Source organism: Canis aureus, chromosome 20 (assembly GCF_053574225.1).
Source record: "Canis aureus isolate CA01 chromosome 20, VMU_Caureus_v.1.0, whole genome shotgun sequence".
NCBI lineage: Eukaryota > Metazoa > Chordata > Mammalia > Carnivora > Canidae > Canis > Canis aureus.
This window is the reverse complement of record NC_135630.1, coordinates 25065416-25084683: the sequence shown is the minus strand read 5'-3', so window position 1 is coordinate 25084683 and position 19268 is coordinate 25065416. Positions and strand designations below refer to the sequence as shown.

At 36.2% G+C, this 19268-nt stretch overlaps 1 protein-coding gene across 9 annotated transcripts in view; it reads right to left on the bottom strand.

Annotated features, from left to right (window-relative positions):
* Window positions 1-1020: 1020 nt before the first annotated feature.
* Window positions 1021-19268, bottom strand: part of PRDM5 (PR/SET domain 5) — a 206392-nt gene continuing 188144 nt past the window's right edge. For 7 of the 9 annotated variants that reach the window (XM_077861174.1, XM_077861176.1, XM_077861178.1 and 4 more), the window contains 2 exons: window positions 14116-14220; window positions 1021-2973 (listed from right to left, as the gene is read on the bottom strand). In XM_077861174.1, coding sequence (XP_077717300.1) covers window positions 2809-2973; window positions 14116-14220 — 270 coding nt within the window. In that variant the 3' untranslated portion in view covers window positions 1021-2808. Of the gene's footprint in view, window positions 2974-14115; window positions 14221-19268 lie in introns of those variants that run through there. The other 2 variants (XM_077861175.1, XM_077861182.1) reach the window with 2 other exon arrangements.

The following is a 19268-nucleotide window of genomic DNA, read 5'->3' as shown; positions in this document are numbered from 1 at the left end:
ACAGGGAGTCTGCTTCTCCCTCTTCCTCTGCCCCTCCCTTCTGCTCGTGCGTGTGCTCTCTCTCAAAAATAAATATATAAAAGCTTTTTTTAAAAAGCAGCATTTAACTATCCTGTATAACTCTAAGAATGAATCACCAATGAATACTTTTACCCTGCAACTGTTGATCATGATTAACCAATAAAGTTTCCCATCTAGCCAAAAACAACACCCCCCCAAAAAAAAGAAGAAACAAGATTGAAAATAATATAAGCTTGTGATTGTAAGACAAGAAGGAATTCAAAATATATAAATATCTTGAATGTTAATACACAAAGATAATTAGAAGAGGCTACCTGAACCTACCCATACTATTGAATACCTCTTAAAATTAACATAGCCCTGACTTCATGAGTATCTGAGAGCTTAGCCTGTTCCCAAGAAAGTACTTGAGCCATAATCTTTTATAGCAGAAAAGCAGAGAAATATACTTCAAAGTGGGTACCTATACTTCAATTTGCCAATAGGACTTTGCCTCAGTGACTATGTTAATTTCTCAATTGAACTTTAAAAAATCAATTCTCATTTTTTGACATTGTTGAATGATTTAAAGATTGTAGAATGTGAATACTAATATATCTGAAATGTTTTTAAATAGTCACCTTTTGGATAAAGGTAACCGCACATAGTCTTCTAAGGATTTGTTTTGGTTTCAATGCTTTGAAAAGAAAATATCATGGACCAGTAGGTCTTTCCACACCACTTTCTAAAGCTTCCTTGACTATGAAACTTTAGCCTGATAAGGCCTCGCACCTCTTCCTCATCAGTTTATGCTGCAACATGATGACAACATGGTTTCAAGGGTAATTTCCAATTACACCAGACCTGTAAACTGTGGGTCACTGAGATTATACAAAATTGGATTTGGCTTCCTTTTAAATTTCACATTCATCACATAATCAGGATATGAAGCATCCCACAGAGAGGAGGTGGCATTCAAAGGAACGAGCAGAACGTGTTTAAATAATACACACTACCAAATTTTACAGCTGTCCTTTTATATTCAAATGATATTATGCACACTGTCACGTTAAATCGAAAACATTTTCGATCTAAAAACATACTGTTGAAACAAACGACATAGTGAGAAACAAGACCAAAATCTATTTTTATAAAATATAGTCTATAATTTCAGATACAAAAATGCTACATACAACCATATTTAGATATCTTCTAAATTATAATCTGAGATTTATATTTTTTAAAGTTCTCTCTGATGAATTTCAAATTTAGTATTTTTACAGAATTTAAATCTCTATATTGAATCTTTAGGTTTCTTTTTAAAACTGGAACTGAACAAAAATATAATTCTAAAATAAGATTCCTGACTTCAAAGAACTGTGTCTTCAGATAACCTTTCTTCTTACTTAAATCATTAGGACCAACTTCCTTTAAATTATACTTCCTTTATTTGACTGACCTCTAAGTAGAAAACTTCATGATTTGGACTTCAGTTGGATTTTCTTCTGGTTTTTGGATTTCTTTATGCTATTTTGACATCACTATTATATTTTATCATACCTTCTCCCAAAACAAGTTGCTCATTATGTGCTGCTATCAAGTATGTTACTGAAATATAACCTAAAGGAAGAAATTAAGCTTCTTGCTTCCATTTCCCTTAAGCATCAGTGATCATTTCAATCATAACAATTGCCAGATTTGTACTTTTTATTCTGGATTCCTAATTATATAGGACAATTGAGGGTAATTCAAAAGTGTTTCAGAATCATCTACTGCCAAGATTCTGGGAAATGTCTTTTGCAAAACAGAATGTTAATGCTCTGAGGACTCTATTATATCTGCATCAACATGTCCTGTGCACTTTTATGGAATGAGAAGGTAAAGGGCTCATCATAATTAGTATTGTAATGCCACTATGTGCAGACACTCTGTCAATCAACAAATATTGAGAACCAATTTTGTTTTAATTTTTAGTTACATATATTTGTATATTGTTAATTCCTAAAGATAACTAGTAAAAACTCATTATGATCAGTTTGATATATATTTAAGTGTATGGTCTTGTATAGATCTTGTGAAAGTATTGCAGGCCATGAATGTCTGCATCTGAATGATGAGAGGAAATAATGTTTCTTAAGAATTGTCTAAAATGAGCAACAATTCAATAGATGCTTCAGTTCTTAAACACATCTTTATTTTAAACTGAACTGTTGTGGGGAGCTATAAATAAGATTAACTTTTGGTCTGTTTCATAAAATAGCAAGTTTTATTGTGTTATCATGCTTAATATTTTAAAAACTCTTGACCTTACCTCATCTGCAATGACATATTTTGGTATATTAATTTCTTTCTGGCTAAATCAGTAATAGCCAGTTGTAATGACCAGCATGTGCATGCATGCACACACACATACACACACACACAAAGATGACAAAAAAGTAAAAAGGCCTAATAAAGAGCTTATTAATAAACTTCATTACAGAGAGGTGGCCAAGAAGGAAAGCCATGACTCTTTTTTCTATTTTATAAAACAGAGCACAAGTAATATTTTGCAAGGCTATGAATTTTTTTTTCCATTTGTACCATTTTTTTGGTAAAGTAGGACTTATTTTCCTTCCTTCTTTCTTCTTCTTTTTTTTTAATTTTTTTTTTTTTGCATAAGCATCTACAAACTCTAAAGGTAGGCAAATAAGAACTATGAGACCAGTGAATTACTTTTAGATACTTCTGCTATGCTAATCAGGTGAGAGAAATCTGGGTTTCATATTAGGAGCCCTTCTAAATGGTTTAATTCCTTTACAGCTACCATTAGCTGTCAGCTTCACCGTGGATATTGTCCATGTGCACTTTGAGGTAGTCATTCCTTGTAAACTTCTTATGGCAAAACTGGCATTCTGCCAGTGGACGATTGGGATTGTGAGTCATCTTGTGTCGGATCAACATTTTCTTTAGGCTAAAAGCCAAGTCACACACCTAGAAAAGATCCAAAGATACCAATTATATTATACTGAAAAATCTGAAGATATGCCAATTTATCATTTATACAATATACATTATGCATATTCCTATTACCAAGTATGTCCTGATGGGCATAAGAGCAGAAATTGCTTGAAATAAATGGAATTTAACATCCCAACTAAAGGGTAAAGAAAATTAATTATAGTTACCAAAAGCCGATGCATTTAATGTGTGTATCCTTTGTACCGTAACCACTCTGTCTTCCCCTCTATTACTGTATTTAAACATGTCTAGAGAAACAACTCCTTGGGAACAATATCTTTCTTCCCATGATGGAGTGTACTGACAATTTCATATTAAACCTCATAAACAAAATCCCTAGATGGCCCAGAGGGCATCTGTCCATATGACATAAATAGTACAAGACACATCTCACCAGTGATCCCTTCAATTTAGTCCTATTTGTGATGTAAAAAATAACACTGCTTTAAGCATCCTAGGTGGAAGTTTATTACCCACAATTCCAATTCTTTATGTCTTATTATATACACTCATTTTACTAAGGCATCTAATATGTTGACTTCATATAAGCTCTGCTACATCGCCACCTGGCCCAACACACATGAACAGTCTAATAATTAAAAATATTGGGGCAGCCCAGGTGGCTCTGTAGTTTAGCACCACCTTCGGCCCAGGGCGTAATCCTGGAGACCCAGTATCCGGTCCCACGTCGGGCTCCCTGCATGAAGCCTGCTTCTCCCTCTGCCTGTGTCTCTGCCTCTCTCTCTCTATCTCTCATGAATAAATAAATAAAATCTTAAAAAATATATATTAAATTAACATAGAAGATGTAAGGTCTTCCTGCCTCAGTACCTTCCCACTTCTCATGATGTAGCTTCCTCTTATTGATTCCTTGGGGAAGCCTATATGATCCGTCTTCCAGAAGTCCTCTGTTAAATGCTTTCATAGTAGCTTTTCCTTTTTCTTTCTTTTTTTTTATTTTTATTTATTTATGATAGTCACAGAGAGAGAGAGAGAGAGAGGAGAGAGGCAGAGACACAGGCAGAGGGAGAAGCAGGCTCCATGCACCGGGAGCCTGACGTGGGATCCGATCCCGGGTCTCCAGGATCGCGCCCTGGGCCAAAGGCAGGCGGCAAACTGCTGCGCCACCCAGGGATCCCTCCTTTTTCTTTATTACACTTACCTTGAATATAATTAATTATTGGGTGATTTTTTTTATGTCTGTCTCCTTACTAATCTAAGAAACATTAGGGCAAGAGTAGTCATTCCATAAATATCTATTGCCTTAAAGAAAGAAAGATAGATGTTTGATAGATAGGAAAAGTCCTGTGAGCAATGTAGACATACCAAAGCATGTGAAACAACTCCAGAGAAATTGAAGAAGGTACTATAGAGGTTATTTTCAAGTAAAACAAAACAAAACAAAACAAAACAAAAAAAAAACTTCTACATTTCCAAACGTTTTGTAAGTATAATCAAAATTTGTTACCATAAATAACAAAGAATTATAATGTACCCCCTGTTTTCTATTTACCTGGCTCCTTCTTTAAACTTCATGTAATAAACAACAGATACCAAATTCTTCATTGGCCTCCCATTGAATGTAGATTCAAAATAAATTCCTTGCCATGGTTGAAAGGCCCATCAATTTGCTAACTTCATCTGCCTCCCTTCTTTCTCACTATGCTCTGGCTCTACTTGCCTTCTTACCTCCCCTAATACTCAGGCTCCTTCCCACCTACAGATCTTGATTTATGCTGTTCCCTGAGCCTGGAATGTTCTCTTCTCCATGGCTGACTCCTTCTCATATTTTAGGTTCCTTACAGCTACTTTTTCAGAGACTTCTACCTTAAGTATTCTTTTATGCTTCCCCCCCCCTCTTTTTAAAATTATTCATGGGCTGTATCATAAAATGCAATTAGGTATTTATTCAGGTTTATTTGTTCAATGTCTGTACCCCACAGGAATGTGACTTCTGTGACCACAGAGGACATAGTGTCTTATTCACTGTCTCATTTCAGTGTTCAGCACAGGGACTAGGTCGAAGGGCTAATATCAGCTTTCATTATGTGCCAGGAACCATTCTTTGCAATTCACAATCATTAACTTGTGCAATCCTCACATCATCCTTTTAGGCAGATACTAGTATTATGAACCCCATCTTACAGAAGGAAACTGACACATTGACATCAGTGTCTCAAGCAGGTTTCCCAAGGTCACAGAACTAAGTAGTGGTTTCCAGGACTTAAACCCACGCAGTCTGGGTTCATAGTCTTTACAACCCCAAGGACAGACCATTATTAAAGACTCAAACTTCAAATAAAGAAAGATATGTGAGTTGACATTTGCCTGGCTGACACTGTTTTTAAGAAATAAAAACCTCTGAGAATATAAAGGAGGTTCTCAGTTCAGCTCACCAGTGCTGAACTCTCAAGTTCAAGTTCATTTACATGGTCACCATGGGGAAATCACAGCAGCAGCAAGCTGGAGAAATGAAAGGAAGTTGAGCAAAACGCTGAAGTCATTGACTTCATTGACAATGACACTGAATTAAGAAGTCGTAGAAGCTCCACATAGGAACTGGGATGAGAACAACCCAAGAGATTGTTGAATGAGGGTCAGGTAGAGGATTAAATGTCAGTAGAAGCAGCTGATGTCACATTTGTGAAAGTGACTACCTACACATCACGTTTTCATGAACTTAAATGGAGCCTGCTTCTCCCTCTGCTTGTGTCTCTGCCTGTCTTTCTCTCTCATGAATAAGTAAATAAAATCTTTAAAAAAAAAAAAACTTAAATGTAGTCATTAAGAAATTTGAAACTAATGTTTTGCATAAATCAGTCAAATGCGAGGACATTCATGGTCATTTTAGAATTACTGGAGAACAAGAAAGAATCCAAAGAGTACAACAGGGATGCTTCCTTTTCTTTCTTTCCACCTGCAGTTCTTAGCCAACCCTTCAACCTACTTCAAATTAGTATTAATTCACATGCCAAAGAATAGGAAAATATTTATTCTTTCTCTAAGGCAGCAGTAAACTGATTTTATTTTAAAGTGAAGTGAAACAACACATTTAACAAAGAATCTTGAGAAATAACATTAGAATTCTACACAAAAATCTTCAGTTAATATTTATCAATCACATGCAATGTGCCTGTCACTTCAGTTAGCAACAGAATGACAAAGCATTCTGTCCTGCCCTGTGGAGTCCGGTACTAAAAAGAAATATTTTCAACAAATAAAAATTAAAAAAAATAAAAAAAGAAAAAAAAAAGAAATATTTTCAATGCCATGAACATAATGCTAGGAGAAGGAACAGATGAGAATGCAATCAAGTCTTCCTGGATGTATGGGTGTTCTCATGTCATAAGGTGGAGAATGATATCCCACGGAGAGGGAAGAGAATGTGCAAAAGTACAGAGGTATGACAAGCAAGGCTCATGTGGGGAACTGAAAACAGTTTACTAAGGCTGAAGAAACAGATTATTAGAGCAACAAATTGAAATAAATTTAAATAAGGGAAATAATTTGAAAAAGAAGTTAAAATTGAAGCTAAACCCTGATGATCTCGGTAATCAGAAGAAGAAACTGGAAGCATCTTCTGCAAGTAGTGGGAATTAATTAAAGGATTCTAAGTTAGAGGCTAAAGCTAAAATATCATTTAGTCAGCAAGCTGGAGAATATGAAACTGGAGTCAGCAAGGCCAATACGATTATTCCACTCCAAGCCAGAAATAATTTGAACATGAATTAAGATAGTGCTCATTGATTCATGCTTTTCAAAATATTCACTAAATGTTCTTATCTGCCAGGCAAGGTTCTAGACCTGGGGACACAGCAATTGACCATAAGAAAAAAACTGTCATCACAGAGCTTATAATACAAGATAAATAATTAAGCAAGCACATATGTGAGATTTCAGGTGGATATAAGTGCCATGAAGGAGAAGAAGAATATGGGTTGGGGTTAAGAAAGTAATGGAAATAAGAAAGAGAAGAATTTGAGTAGAGAACTGAAATAAGTATAGGAGAAGGCCATAAAGGCACCTGTGAAGGGGGTCTCAGGCCAGGGAAGCTGCCAAAACAAAACAAAACAAACAAACAAACAAAACCCCCTACTCATTGGAAATTACTTAATGTATCTGAAAAACAGCAAGGAAGTGATATGGCCAGAGTGAGGTGGACATGGGTGGTAAAGTCACAACGGTTGGGATAGGAGGATGGGGGTACAGATCTGTAGGGACTTTTAGACTGTGGTAAAACTTTGGTTTTCACTCTAAATGGGATGAACAATCATTGGAGGGTTTAAGTAAATGAGTAAAATATAATCTATATACAACCTACACCTAAAACATATAAAATCTGACTCAGAGGTGGGCAGCTTAGGACAGACTGTGAGGAGCAATGGTAGAAGACGGATAAATTAAGAAACTACTACATTATTGCAGGACACTAAGCTGATTGCTGGGGAGATATGAAAAGTGTTCAGATTCTCAGCTTATTTTAAATGTAGGGCCAATCAGATTTGCTACTGGTTTGGATGTCAGAATGAGAAAAAGAAAGGAGTAAAGGTGGCAATGGAAATTTAGAGAGGAGGGACCCCTGGGTGGCTTAGCGGTTGAGCGCCTGCCTTTGGCTCAGGTTGTGATCCCAGAATCCGGGATCGAGTCCCACATTGGGTTCCCTGCGAGGAGCCTGCTTCTCCCTTTGCCTGTGTCTCTGCCTCTCTTTCTCTCTCAGTCTGTGTCTCTCATGAATAAGTAAATAAACCTTTATTCTCTTTTAAAGGAAATTTAGAGAGGATAATAAGTTTGAGAAATATACAGAATGAAGACTGTCAGGAATTACGGGGACTGAAATGGGGGCTACTTGGCTTTGAATCCTAGAATCCTGAGTTGGCCAGTTGTAAATAGTGGAGAAGAGGCAAGTCACTCAACTTCAGTGAGACTCAGTTGCTTCAGATAGGTGGAAACATCTGGATATCTCTGGGATGTAGTGAGGATCAGAGAAAATATATACAAACTGGATCACTAGATCTTTCTCACAACAGAAGCTCAACTAGATGATGCTGTTGGTCATGGCTTAAGGAAAGGTGTTTGGCATGTGGCTCAGAGCTTTAGTTTGGGTTATTTGGACATGGTGGAGCCCAGAGAGAGATGTATAGAGATGTATACATAGCTATAGAGAGATGTATAGGGATCATGTTCAGTGACTGACAATACTGGGGGAGATACTGATTTCAATCTAGAACACAGGAGAGATGTGTGACAGGCAGCTCAAAAAATTTGCCTCAAAAAATTTCAGAAGAAAGATCTAGGCAGGAGAAAGAGAGATCTGGAAGTCATCACCATAGGGATAAGAGCAAAGATATTTGAAGTTCAATAGCTATGGCATGCCGGGGGAGCTTCATGGCATTGTCATCCCATGACCAGGCCTAAGAGCCTAGTGTTAATGAATGAAGTGGCATTTGAGCAAAATTGTAAAGAACCAAGATTAACATACATCAGTTTTTTCTTTACAATTTTGCTCATGCCACTCAAGTGCAACTCAAATGTCATGTGTATGCATCTGTGTGTGTGCATGCACGTGAGTGTTCATGTGTGTGTGTGTGTGTGTGTGTGTGTGTGTGTGTGTAAATGCCAGGCAGTGGGAACAAGGGATGCAGAGGAAGTAGTGTATGAAACCACACAGAACAAGGGACAGAGATGCAGATCAGCACCACTGATTCAGGAAACAGACTCCTTCTCTGACCACTTACAAAAGACAATTGTCACCAAAGGCTCTACTCATTGATCTCCGAAGAGAACCAAAATCCTTCACTGCTTGAACATTAGAAGCAGTAAGTGCCACCGGAGCTGACCTGGACCAGATCCAGGCCTTATCTCAACTGAGCGCCCACAGACTGACTTCGAGTTTGGTTGTTAACTTCCTGTAGCCTTATGTTTTCTTGTTTTTGGTGTGTTTGGCTTGTCTTCTGTCCTGCTTTGTGTGCTGTGTAAGAAGCCAATTTTAATCACATAATAAATTGTCCCTGGATCTGGAATCCTGAACCTGCTTTATAATTGTGATTTAACTTGGCTTTATCAACAAGCACATGAGAAAATGCTCCGCATCACTTGTCATCAGGGAAATACAAATCAAAACCACAATGAGATACCACCTCACACCAGTGAGAATGGGGAAAATTAACAAGGCAGGAAACCACAAATGTTGGAGAGGATGTGGAGAAAGGGGAACCCTCTTGCACTGTTGGTGGGAATGTGAACTGGTGCAGCCACTCTGGAAAACTGTGTGGAGGTTCCTCAAAGAGTTAAAAATAGACCTGCCCTACGACCCAGCAATTGCACTGCTGGGGAATTACCCCAAAGATACAGATGCAATGAAACACTGGGACACCTGCACCCTGATGTTTATAGCAGCAATGTCCACAATAGCCAAACTGTGGAAGGAGCCTCAGTGTCCACCGAAAGATGAATGGATAAAGAAGTTGTGGTTTATGTATACAATGGAATATTCCTCAGCCATTAGAAATGACAAATACACACCATTTGCTTTGACATGGATGGAACTGGAGGGTATTATGCTGAGTGAAATAAGTCAATCGGAGAAGGACAAACATTATATGGTCTCATTCATTTGGGGAATATAAAAAATAGTGAAAGGGAATAAAGGGGAAAGGAGAAAAAATGAGTGGGAAATATCAGAAAGGGAGACAGAACATGAGAGACTCCTAACTCTGGGAAACGAACTAGGGGTGGTGGGCAGGGGTGGGGGTGACTGAGTGGCGGGCACGGAGGTGGGCACTTGACGGGATGAGCACTGGGTGTTATTCTGTATGTTGACAAATTGAACACCAATAAAAAGTAAATTTATTAAAAAAATAACTTGGCTTTATGATTGAATAGAGCTGACACTGGAAGGACACACCTCGTGTTTGTGCCTTCATAGCATATTGATGGCAGCCAACAAATCAGATAACTTAGATGAAATGGACATGTTCTTAGAGGCACACAAATAACCAAAACTGATTCAAGAAGAAATAGAAAAATTCCAGAGACCGTAACAACTAAAGAGATTATGTCAAGGAAAAAACTTCCCAACAAAGAATGAAACCAGAGAGTTTCACTGATAAATTCCACCATTTAAAGATGAATTAACACTAATCCCCTCAAATTTTCCCAAAAAATAGAAGAGGAAACACTTCCTAATTTATTCTGTGAAGGCAACATTACATTAATAACAAAGCCAGACAAACATATTATAAGAAAACTATATAGGTCAATATTCCTTTTGAATACAGATGCAAAAATCTTCAAACAAAAAACAAAAACTTTTGTTCTAAAGTATATTAAAAGGATTATAAGTCATGACCAAATGATATTTATCCAGACTGCAATGGTAATTTCACATTATAAAATCAAACAATGTAATATAGTGGAATAATAAAACAAAAGATTAAAAAAAAGATCATCGGAGTTGATGAAGCAAAACCTTTGACAAAATTCAATACCCTGTTTTGATAAAAATACTCAGAAAACTAGGATAGAAGGGAACTTCCTTAACATAATAAAGGGTATTTATGAAAAACTCACACATAACATCACATTGAATGGTGAAAGATAGAAAAGTAATGCAAAGAATGGACCTCAACTTCATACTATACAAAAATTAACTTAAAGTAGGTCAAAGACCTAAATGTAAGAGTTAAAACTATCAAACTTAGAAAAAAACCATGAGAGTAAATCTTCATGACCTTAAAATTGGCAATTCTTAGATCTGACACCAAAAGTATGCTGAGAAAAAGAAATAAAAGCAAATAAATTGGATGTCAACATGGAAAAGTCTTTTTTTAAGATGTTATTTTTTTAAAATAATCTTTGCATCCAACATAGGTGCTCAAACTCACAACCCCCAGACCAAGAGTTTCATGCTCTGCTGACTAAGCCAGCCAGGTGCCCTTAACATTGAAAAGTTTTGTGCATCAGAGGATATTATTTAAAAAGGGAAAAGACAACTTATGGAATGTAAGAAGATATTTGTATATCATATATCTGGTAAGAGTCTAGTATCTAGAATTAACAAAGTACTCTTAACATTCAATCATTTACAATAGCAATGAAACAAAAGACAAATATAACAACAAAACAAAAGACAAACAACGAAATTTTAAAATGGGAAGAGGTGTTGAACAGACATTTCTCCAGAGAAGATACAAATACCAACAAGCAAGTACATAGAAAGATGCTCAATATTATTAATCCTTTGGGAACTTTAAATCAAAACTACAAGGAGATATCATTTCACTCGCCCTAAGGTGACTATAATTTTAAAAAGCAGAACATTACAAGCATTGACAAAGATGTGAAAAAACTGGCAGTTGCAGGCACTCCTGGCCGGAATATAAAATGGTGCAGCTATTATGAAAAATAGTAAAGCAATTCCTTGAAAAGTCATCACCATATGACACAAGCAATTCTACTCCTCGGGATATACCTCAAAGAATGTAAAATAGGTACTTAAATACTTGTATGCACCTGTTAGTCTCAAAGCAATTCACAATAGCCAAAAGGGAGAAACAACCCAAATGTTCATCGATAATGAATAAACAAATTGTGGTATATCCATACAACAGAATATCATTCAGCCAAAGAGGAATGATGTATTGACTCATGCTACAATGTAGATAAACCTTAAAAACATTATGCTAAGGACCTAGTCACAAAGGTCACATATTGTATGATTCATTTACATGAAATATCCAGAATAGGTAAATCTGTAGAAATGAAAGATTAGTATTGTCAGGATCTGTGTAGAGTAGGGAATGATTCCTTAATTGGCATGGGATTTTATTTGGGAATATTAATGTCTGGACATGAGATAAAGGATATGGTTGCACATTGTTAATGTACTCCATGCCAATGAACTGTTCACTTTATTTTTTTAAGATTTTATTTATTTATTTGAGAGAGAGAGATAGAGAGAATGCACAGGCATGTGAGCACGAACATGGGGAGGGGCAGAGGGAGAAGCAGACTACTCTCTATGCAGGAGCCCAATGTAGGACTCGATCCCAGGACCCTGACATCATGACCCGAGCCGAAGGCAGACCTTTAACTGACTGAGCCACCCAGGCGCCCCTGCATTGTTCACTTTACAATGATTGATTTTATGTTATGTGAATTTCATCTCAAAAAAAATCATTACCTTGGGAGTGTGAAGAACACATATATTGGAGATGGACTGTAATAAAACACAGGGAGGGTGCAGGCTACACATGGCTAGTGGGAGTAGAAAGTGAGATGAAGTAATGGAGTTTAATGCTATTTAGGAAGGAGAAATACTGGGAGTGGGTGAGAAAGGATGACTTCTATCCAGAATGAGTAGATTAAGAGTTTAAATTTTGGAACAAAGACGGCCAGTTCTCTACAGAGCAGGTTGCATTTCAGGGAGGTTTTGAAGGCATTAAATTTAAAGCTCTACTCAATGGACCAGTTTGAGCCATAGATAAGGATCAGAGAGTTCTGAAAATGTGACAGAAATAAATGAGATAGAAGTAAATAGAAAAAAATTGGGCAGCCTGGATGCCTCAGTGGTTTAAGCACGGCCATCAGCCCAGGGTGTGATCCTGGGGTCTCAGGATCCAGTCCCACATCAGGCTCCCTGCATGGAGCCTGCTTCTCTCTCTGCTGTGTCTCTACCTTTCTCTCTCTCTCTCTCTCTCTCTTTCTCTCTCTGTCTCTCATGAATAAATAAATAAAATATTAAAAAAAAAAGAAAAAATCATGCCTGTAACATTAGAGGTTTTTTCAGGATTTTTTTTTGTTTTAGTTTTTGTTTTTTTAAAATAACATTATGGTCCACTTAAGCTTAGGAAGTAGTCAACAAAAATATTTAGCATAAATGAAAGTTGAGTTGAATGTGATGGTAGGAAGGTGTCCATACACAGTTCATATTATTTTCTATCTCCCGTCAGTTATTTGTGTAGCTGTACAATTAAGTGATCTAAACAGGTTCTGTCTATAATAAAAAAAAAAAGTTTCCAATAAAAGCACCAATGAATTAAACCAACAAATTATTAAGCTGGGGCTCGCTCTACCTCCAGTTCAGGATAGAGCTCTACATGTGTACATTTCTTTCTCCACAAGTACTTCTTGCCTTAAAGAAGTTCACTGTTCATACAGGTATTTTTATGAGTAGGCTCACTGGGAGTACATTGTTGCCTTAACCTTACCACCAAAGTTTCATGGAAGGACAAGGAAAACATCTCGTGTATGTGAGTTTCCTTTCATGTGGATTGCTTACCCCATACCTTTTCCGTTGGGATATGCCAATGGGACTAAGTACTGAGTTTCCCTCTACATTTTAAAGAGAATTCTATACTATGCAATTTCACACACTACAACTTTAATGTTTCTTCTTCTGCTGAACTACATTAATACTCTTTTTGCTATTTTTGTGTTAGAAATAATGTTTTCCCTAAAGCTGTGTCAATCTTCTGTCAACTGTCAATCTTACACAGAATTGTGACACTGTTCATCAAGAAACCAATTCTTTCCTTAATTAATTAACACTCAGATTGATTTTACTGACAGTGGTTGTATTTTTCCTTTCATAAATAGTGTAAACTATGTTGATAATTTCATTTCAATTCAAATGTCACAAGCAGAAAATCTAAACAATTAGCAATATTTTTTAAACAAAGGAGTTTGTTTATGTTTTAGAAATTCATGGTTAGGCTATAACAAAATAAATAATAGCTCTGATCAATTACATCTCTGGTTTAGCTGTCAGTAACCTGTCAAAGATTTGGGTGGACACATGAAAGCTGCCTTGAGTCGTCACGCACTTACACCTTGTGAGAACATCACAATTACATTAAAGAAGGTTGCAAGCATGCCCTAAAAAAATTCTGTTTATTTGCTGCAGTAAACTAGGATGAACAGAATTACTACAAAGTGGTTACATGGATTACACAATCAAAGGATATAAGCAGCACAAGGCATTAATAGAATGACCAGCACTGCAAAACACACACACATTCATATATATACACATAGTTGCACAGACCCAGACACACCCGCTACACACACATCTGTTACTGGAAGACACTGGGGAAAGAAAAGAGAAACCAAACTCACATCACACTGAAAAGGTTTTTCTCCGGTATGCGTCCTCTTGTGCTCATCCAGGCCTCGCTTCTGGCTGAAGGCTTTGCTGCACTCGGAGCACTTGTATGGCTTCTCCTGCAGTCAACGAAAAGAGATCGCCATGAATCTGGGTGAACTGAGAGCCCTCCTCACTAAGGTATACGCGTGGGGATATTTTACCGAGCTTCTGTAGGGTGCCGCAGCCAATCCAGAGCAGTGCCATGAGTTATTTTCTTTTAAGTTTTCAGGAGAAACAGCAACACTCAGTGTCCGCCTGACAAACTGAACCACTTGCTCGTGGTAGTTCATAGTTCCAACATGTACTGTAGTTCTCTTATTTTTTTATTTTATTTTTATTTGTTGATTTGAGAGAGAGAGACTGAGACAGACAAAGAGCAAGGGAGTGGGAGAGTATAAGCAGGAGGAAAAGCAGAGGGAGAGGGAAAAGCAGGCTGCCCGCAGAGCAGGGAGCCTGATTTGGGGCTCCATCTCAAAACCCTGGGATAGTGACTGAGCCAAAGGCAGACACCTAACCTGTTGGGCCCCTAACCAGGCACCTTGCAGTTCTTTTAACTAAGTCATACCTTAGCAAAGCTAGGTTGTGAATGACTGACATGATCTAACTACTAAAAGAACTGAACTCTAGGTTTTCTTTTGGTCTTGGTGGGCCACAAAAATTTACTGACACTAAGGGCATCACGGACTAAGAGAGTTTGGGATCCCTGATCTAGATGGTGCAAACTGCTTACTATCTCAGAGAACGAAAACTTCAGAACAACATTTCCATCAGATATTGGGGATATGTATAAAAAGCAATACAGCTCAACTGTGATTTAAGATTTTCATCTCTATTGCCCAATCTTTCTATCCTATGTAGAATGTTCTTTTCTAAAATCTAAACTACTTTCTTAAATGAAGCATATTTATAAATTGTTTGTCACAGACTCTTAAGGAAAAAGAAAAAATTCCTACAGAAAGAAAAACTGTCCACATTCCCTAGCCACCTTTGATACTAGGTACTTACATTACCATCCTTTTCACTTGGAAAGAATTGCAAAATAAATTAAAATTGTTTAAAAAAAATTGTTCCACTAAAACACCTCCTCAAAACAAACAAAAAACAAACAAACCCAGCTGGCCATTACTAAACAGTGCATAAATAAAAAGATTTGGGGAAAATTAAACTATTTGTTTAAAGTAAACTTGCAGTAAAATTTTTTCCAGATACATCTTCAAAAATGTTATAGTTTTTTTAGATTGAGATAGTGTGTATTTAATTTCCTGTTATGTAGATAAATTCCATGCATATTTTCTCCTTAGTATTTAAGAGTATTACAAAAATTTCCAGACCTACAAAATCAAACTGACATGTGTGTGCCTACCAACTAGGTCTTAAGGAATCAAACATGCCCAGTACAGGTGTGACTTTCAACACACCCCCACCCCCACTCCCTAAGTGCAGTACCTCAGCACCTCGTCTGTATACATCCCAGAGGTGACCACTAGTGCTGGGAATGGAGTTTATCATTCCCTGGCTTTTCTCTATATTTTTGCTGCCCATGTATGGAAGGATCTCTAAGTAAGACATAATATTATGTTGCCTTTTAAACCTATTTAAATAGTGTCATACTGTATGCAAACTTTGTGAGTTTTTTTGAAATTGATGTATTTTTGCTCAACATTATCTTTTGAGCTTCTAGCCCTCAATTTCATTTTGTGAACACATGTAGTTTCTACTCATTCATTGTTAATACCATATCATATTACATTCAACGGCTATACCCCAATCTGCTTATATATAGTATCCAGTGATGGGTAGTTCATGTTTTTCAATTTTTCACTCTTACAAATAATGTTGCTTTGGTTTTTTTGTACACTGTATACTTGAATGCAGGTAGGTGTAATTTCTGTGGCATGTGTATCTAGAAGTGGGATTGCAACTTCAACTCTTCTAGGAATGGCCAAACTCTACAAAGTGGATAAGCACTTTTACACTCCAACATCCAGTACATTCTTATAATTCTATCACTGTATTTTACCAATTTTGAGACTTATGAGGGACATGATGAGTGTATACAAGTTTAAAATAATTATGTTCCTAGAAAATAGGACCTTTTATGAATTTGAAGTAATCTTCTTTATCTGTAATAATTCTTTTTTATTTTAAAATTAATTTAGTCTTCATATAGCTATAAAAGCTTTTTTAAATTTGCCAGGGGTGGGGAAATAAGGGAGATGTTGATCAAAGGGCAGAAGACAAGCATCCTCTGGAGAGCTAATGCACAGCATTGTGATTTATAGTGAACAACACTGTAGTATTATTTCACAGGTGCTACGAGACTAGATCTTAAATGTTCTCAACATACACGTGCACATACACACAGTCATAAAGGTAATTATATAACATGATGGAAATTTAGATAACACTATGGTGGTAATCATATTGCAATATATAAATGTATCAAATAAATAAATACCTTGCACTTTAAATGTATATAATGTTATATGCCAATTATACCTTAGTTTAAAAGAAGGAAGAAAAAAATAAATAAAATAAGCATTTGCCTGGTATATTCATATTTGTACTTTTAAACAGTCTATTCTTAGGTATGAGGAGTATCCCCATAAAAAGTACCCCAACTGGATTTTCTTAACCTTCCCTTATATCACCTTTTTAAAAGACAAGTCTGCTTCTTAATATTCATTGCTATTTATCATTTATTATAGTTTAATGACCATTATGATATACTAATATATTTATCTATTAATATTTGTTATTAATTATATATTTAATATATATATTTAAAAACATATGTGAATATACTTCATCATTTTATTTTGGGCATTGCTTTTTATCTTGCTTCTCATTTCCCCCCCTATATTTTCTTACATGTTTTGGATTAATGATTTTCCCCTTGTATCATCATAGAAGTTATGAATACTATTTCTATCCCCTTAGTGGTTATCCTTAACAGTTCTATCACGTACATTGAACACAATCTAAAGTTTATCTGTATGTTTTCCCTCCTACTGAATAACGAGTCCTGCAGAATGCTCCTGTCTCACATGTTATGTGTAAGTTTTTTATTTGTGTCTTGGCTTTAAAGCTTGATATGGAATCATTATTATTTAACACATGAGTATGGTTTAGTTTTATACATTCTTAATGATTACTTGACTTTTCATGCTTTCTGACCTTCAGAGGACCTGATGATGGTAAATTCTTCTTTTACATTTGATTGAAAATGACTTTATTTCTCATTTGTTATTAAGTGAAAATTTACAAATCCAATTAGATGTATAACAGACTATTTTTCACATCTCTTAGCTATTTCCATCTCTCTGTATTGCACCATTTGCAAACTCTTTAGAATCAGCTATCAATTACCTTCAGGTAGGAACCTGTTAATCGGATCATTTGAGTTTTTAATTTCCATTAATATTTTAAGCTTTTGTAAGTTTTTATTTTGTTCTTTTCAATTATGCTTAATTTTTGATAAAATCTTATTTTTTACTCATGTTGCTTAGAGCTATTTAAAAAATATGCTAGACATTTATATAATTTACCTCATCTGATAAATCATTGTCTTAAGTTTTTTTGAAATCTAATTCTGCTATTTGTGGTTTCTCCTGTCTCCTGCTCATGGCTCTTGTTTCTTTGGAGTTATGGGCTCATGTTTGGTGGTCTTTATCTGTTAAAATCCGGTGACCCTTAGGTTGAGGGTATGTCCCTCCGGACAGCATTTGTGTTTGCTTCTGCCAGGCATTCTGGGATGCTATCAATCAAAGGCCATTTTAAGTTTATTTCTTGCTATAGGGTTTTCTGGTCAGGGAAGTATTTTAGGTCTGAACTCTAAACACACTTGAGGGAAAGACTGTGGTTACAAACTCGAAGGAGAACTCTTTCTCTCTAGCCAGCAATTACTCTGAGACAGTTCAATGTCCTAAGCATCTCTGTCTGCCAAAGGCAGATTATTTCCAGTCCCTGATTTCATTTTGAGTATCACTTTTCTAGGGTCCCAGCACTGTGGTTGGATGTGGTTCCATCTTGTCCTATAACCTAAATCCAGAGCTTGCCTCCCTTTCCATCACCACTGAAAACCAAATCTTGAATTTACGGATACTGGCAAACACACTGAAGGTGTTCTCATTCTCAACTTGACCTTATCACTCTGGCCTTCAGATTCAGTTTGCTTTGTTGGATTCTGGGGATTATTGTTACTTTTTTTCCCCACAAGTCCAGCATGGATGTGTTTTGTATAGGATCTCTGTATTTTAAAGGACTGTTCAAAGTAATAGAAAAATACTGCATTTTCTTGGCAGTCCAAAAAATAGGATGTTTACTGCTTTTTTCATCTAGTCTAAATCAACAAAATCTCTTTTCTCATATCACATGACCTTTGGTGCCTATTATATCTTCAAATATTGCCCAGTTTAAAAAAAAAACTTGAAAATGTAGTTGTAGGTATTTAAATCAGAAATTTCTTGGAGTTGCTGGGACTTTTATTATATCCAAATGATTTACTTGTATTTTAAAAACATATAAAGATATATAAATGTGATGTATATGAAAAGAAAAAAGGAAAGGTTTTCTCCGTACAATCTATCTATAGAACAAGATCTTGTGAAGAAGTAAATCACTGTGGCAGCTGCAGTGACAGCTAAGTGTCTGGCAGAGAACAACCGAAGACAAGACCAAGTATCTGGATGACTTCCTAAGAGAATGATAGAAGTTTCCAGGAACAAAAGGCAATGAGAAACAAGGTCTGTGCATCACTGATTAAGAACACCCCTCCAATTCCTAAATTTCTTCTTAGCAGGTACTGTCTAGGTAGGCATCCTACAGTGCCCCATGGATACTAAGAAAGGTTCTGAGCCAGTGTATGGGGAATCTGGCAAAAGGATAAGGGTTTTATAGTTATCACAAGTTTTCAAAAACCCAAAAGTGTATTATGCACTGGCTTGGATTGAATAAATAATGTTTTACACACACATTCACCCACTCATATATTGATATTTTTCAAATGTTTATAAATACTATTGGTGATTATTTCAATACACTTTATTTACAAATGTCACTGAAATTTTATTACCTTCACTTATTTATTTTCTCTTATAAAAGACATTAAAAGTACAACTATCAA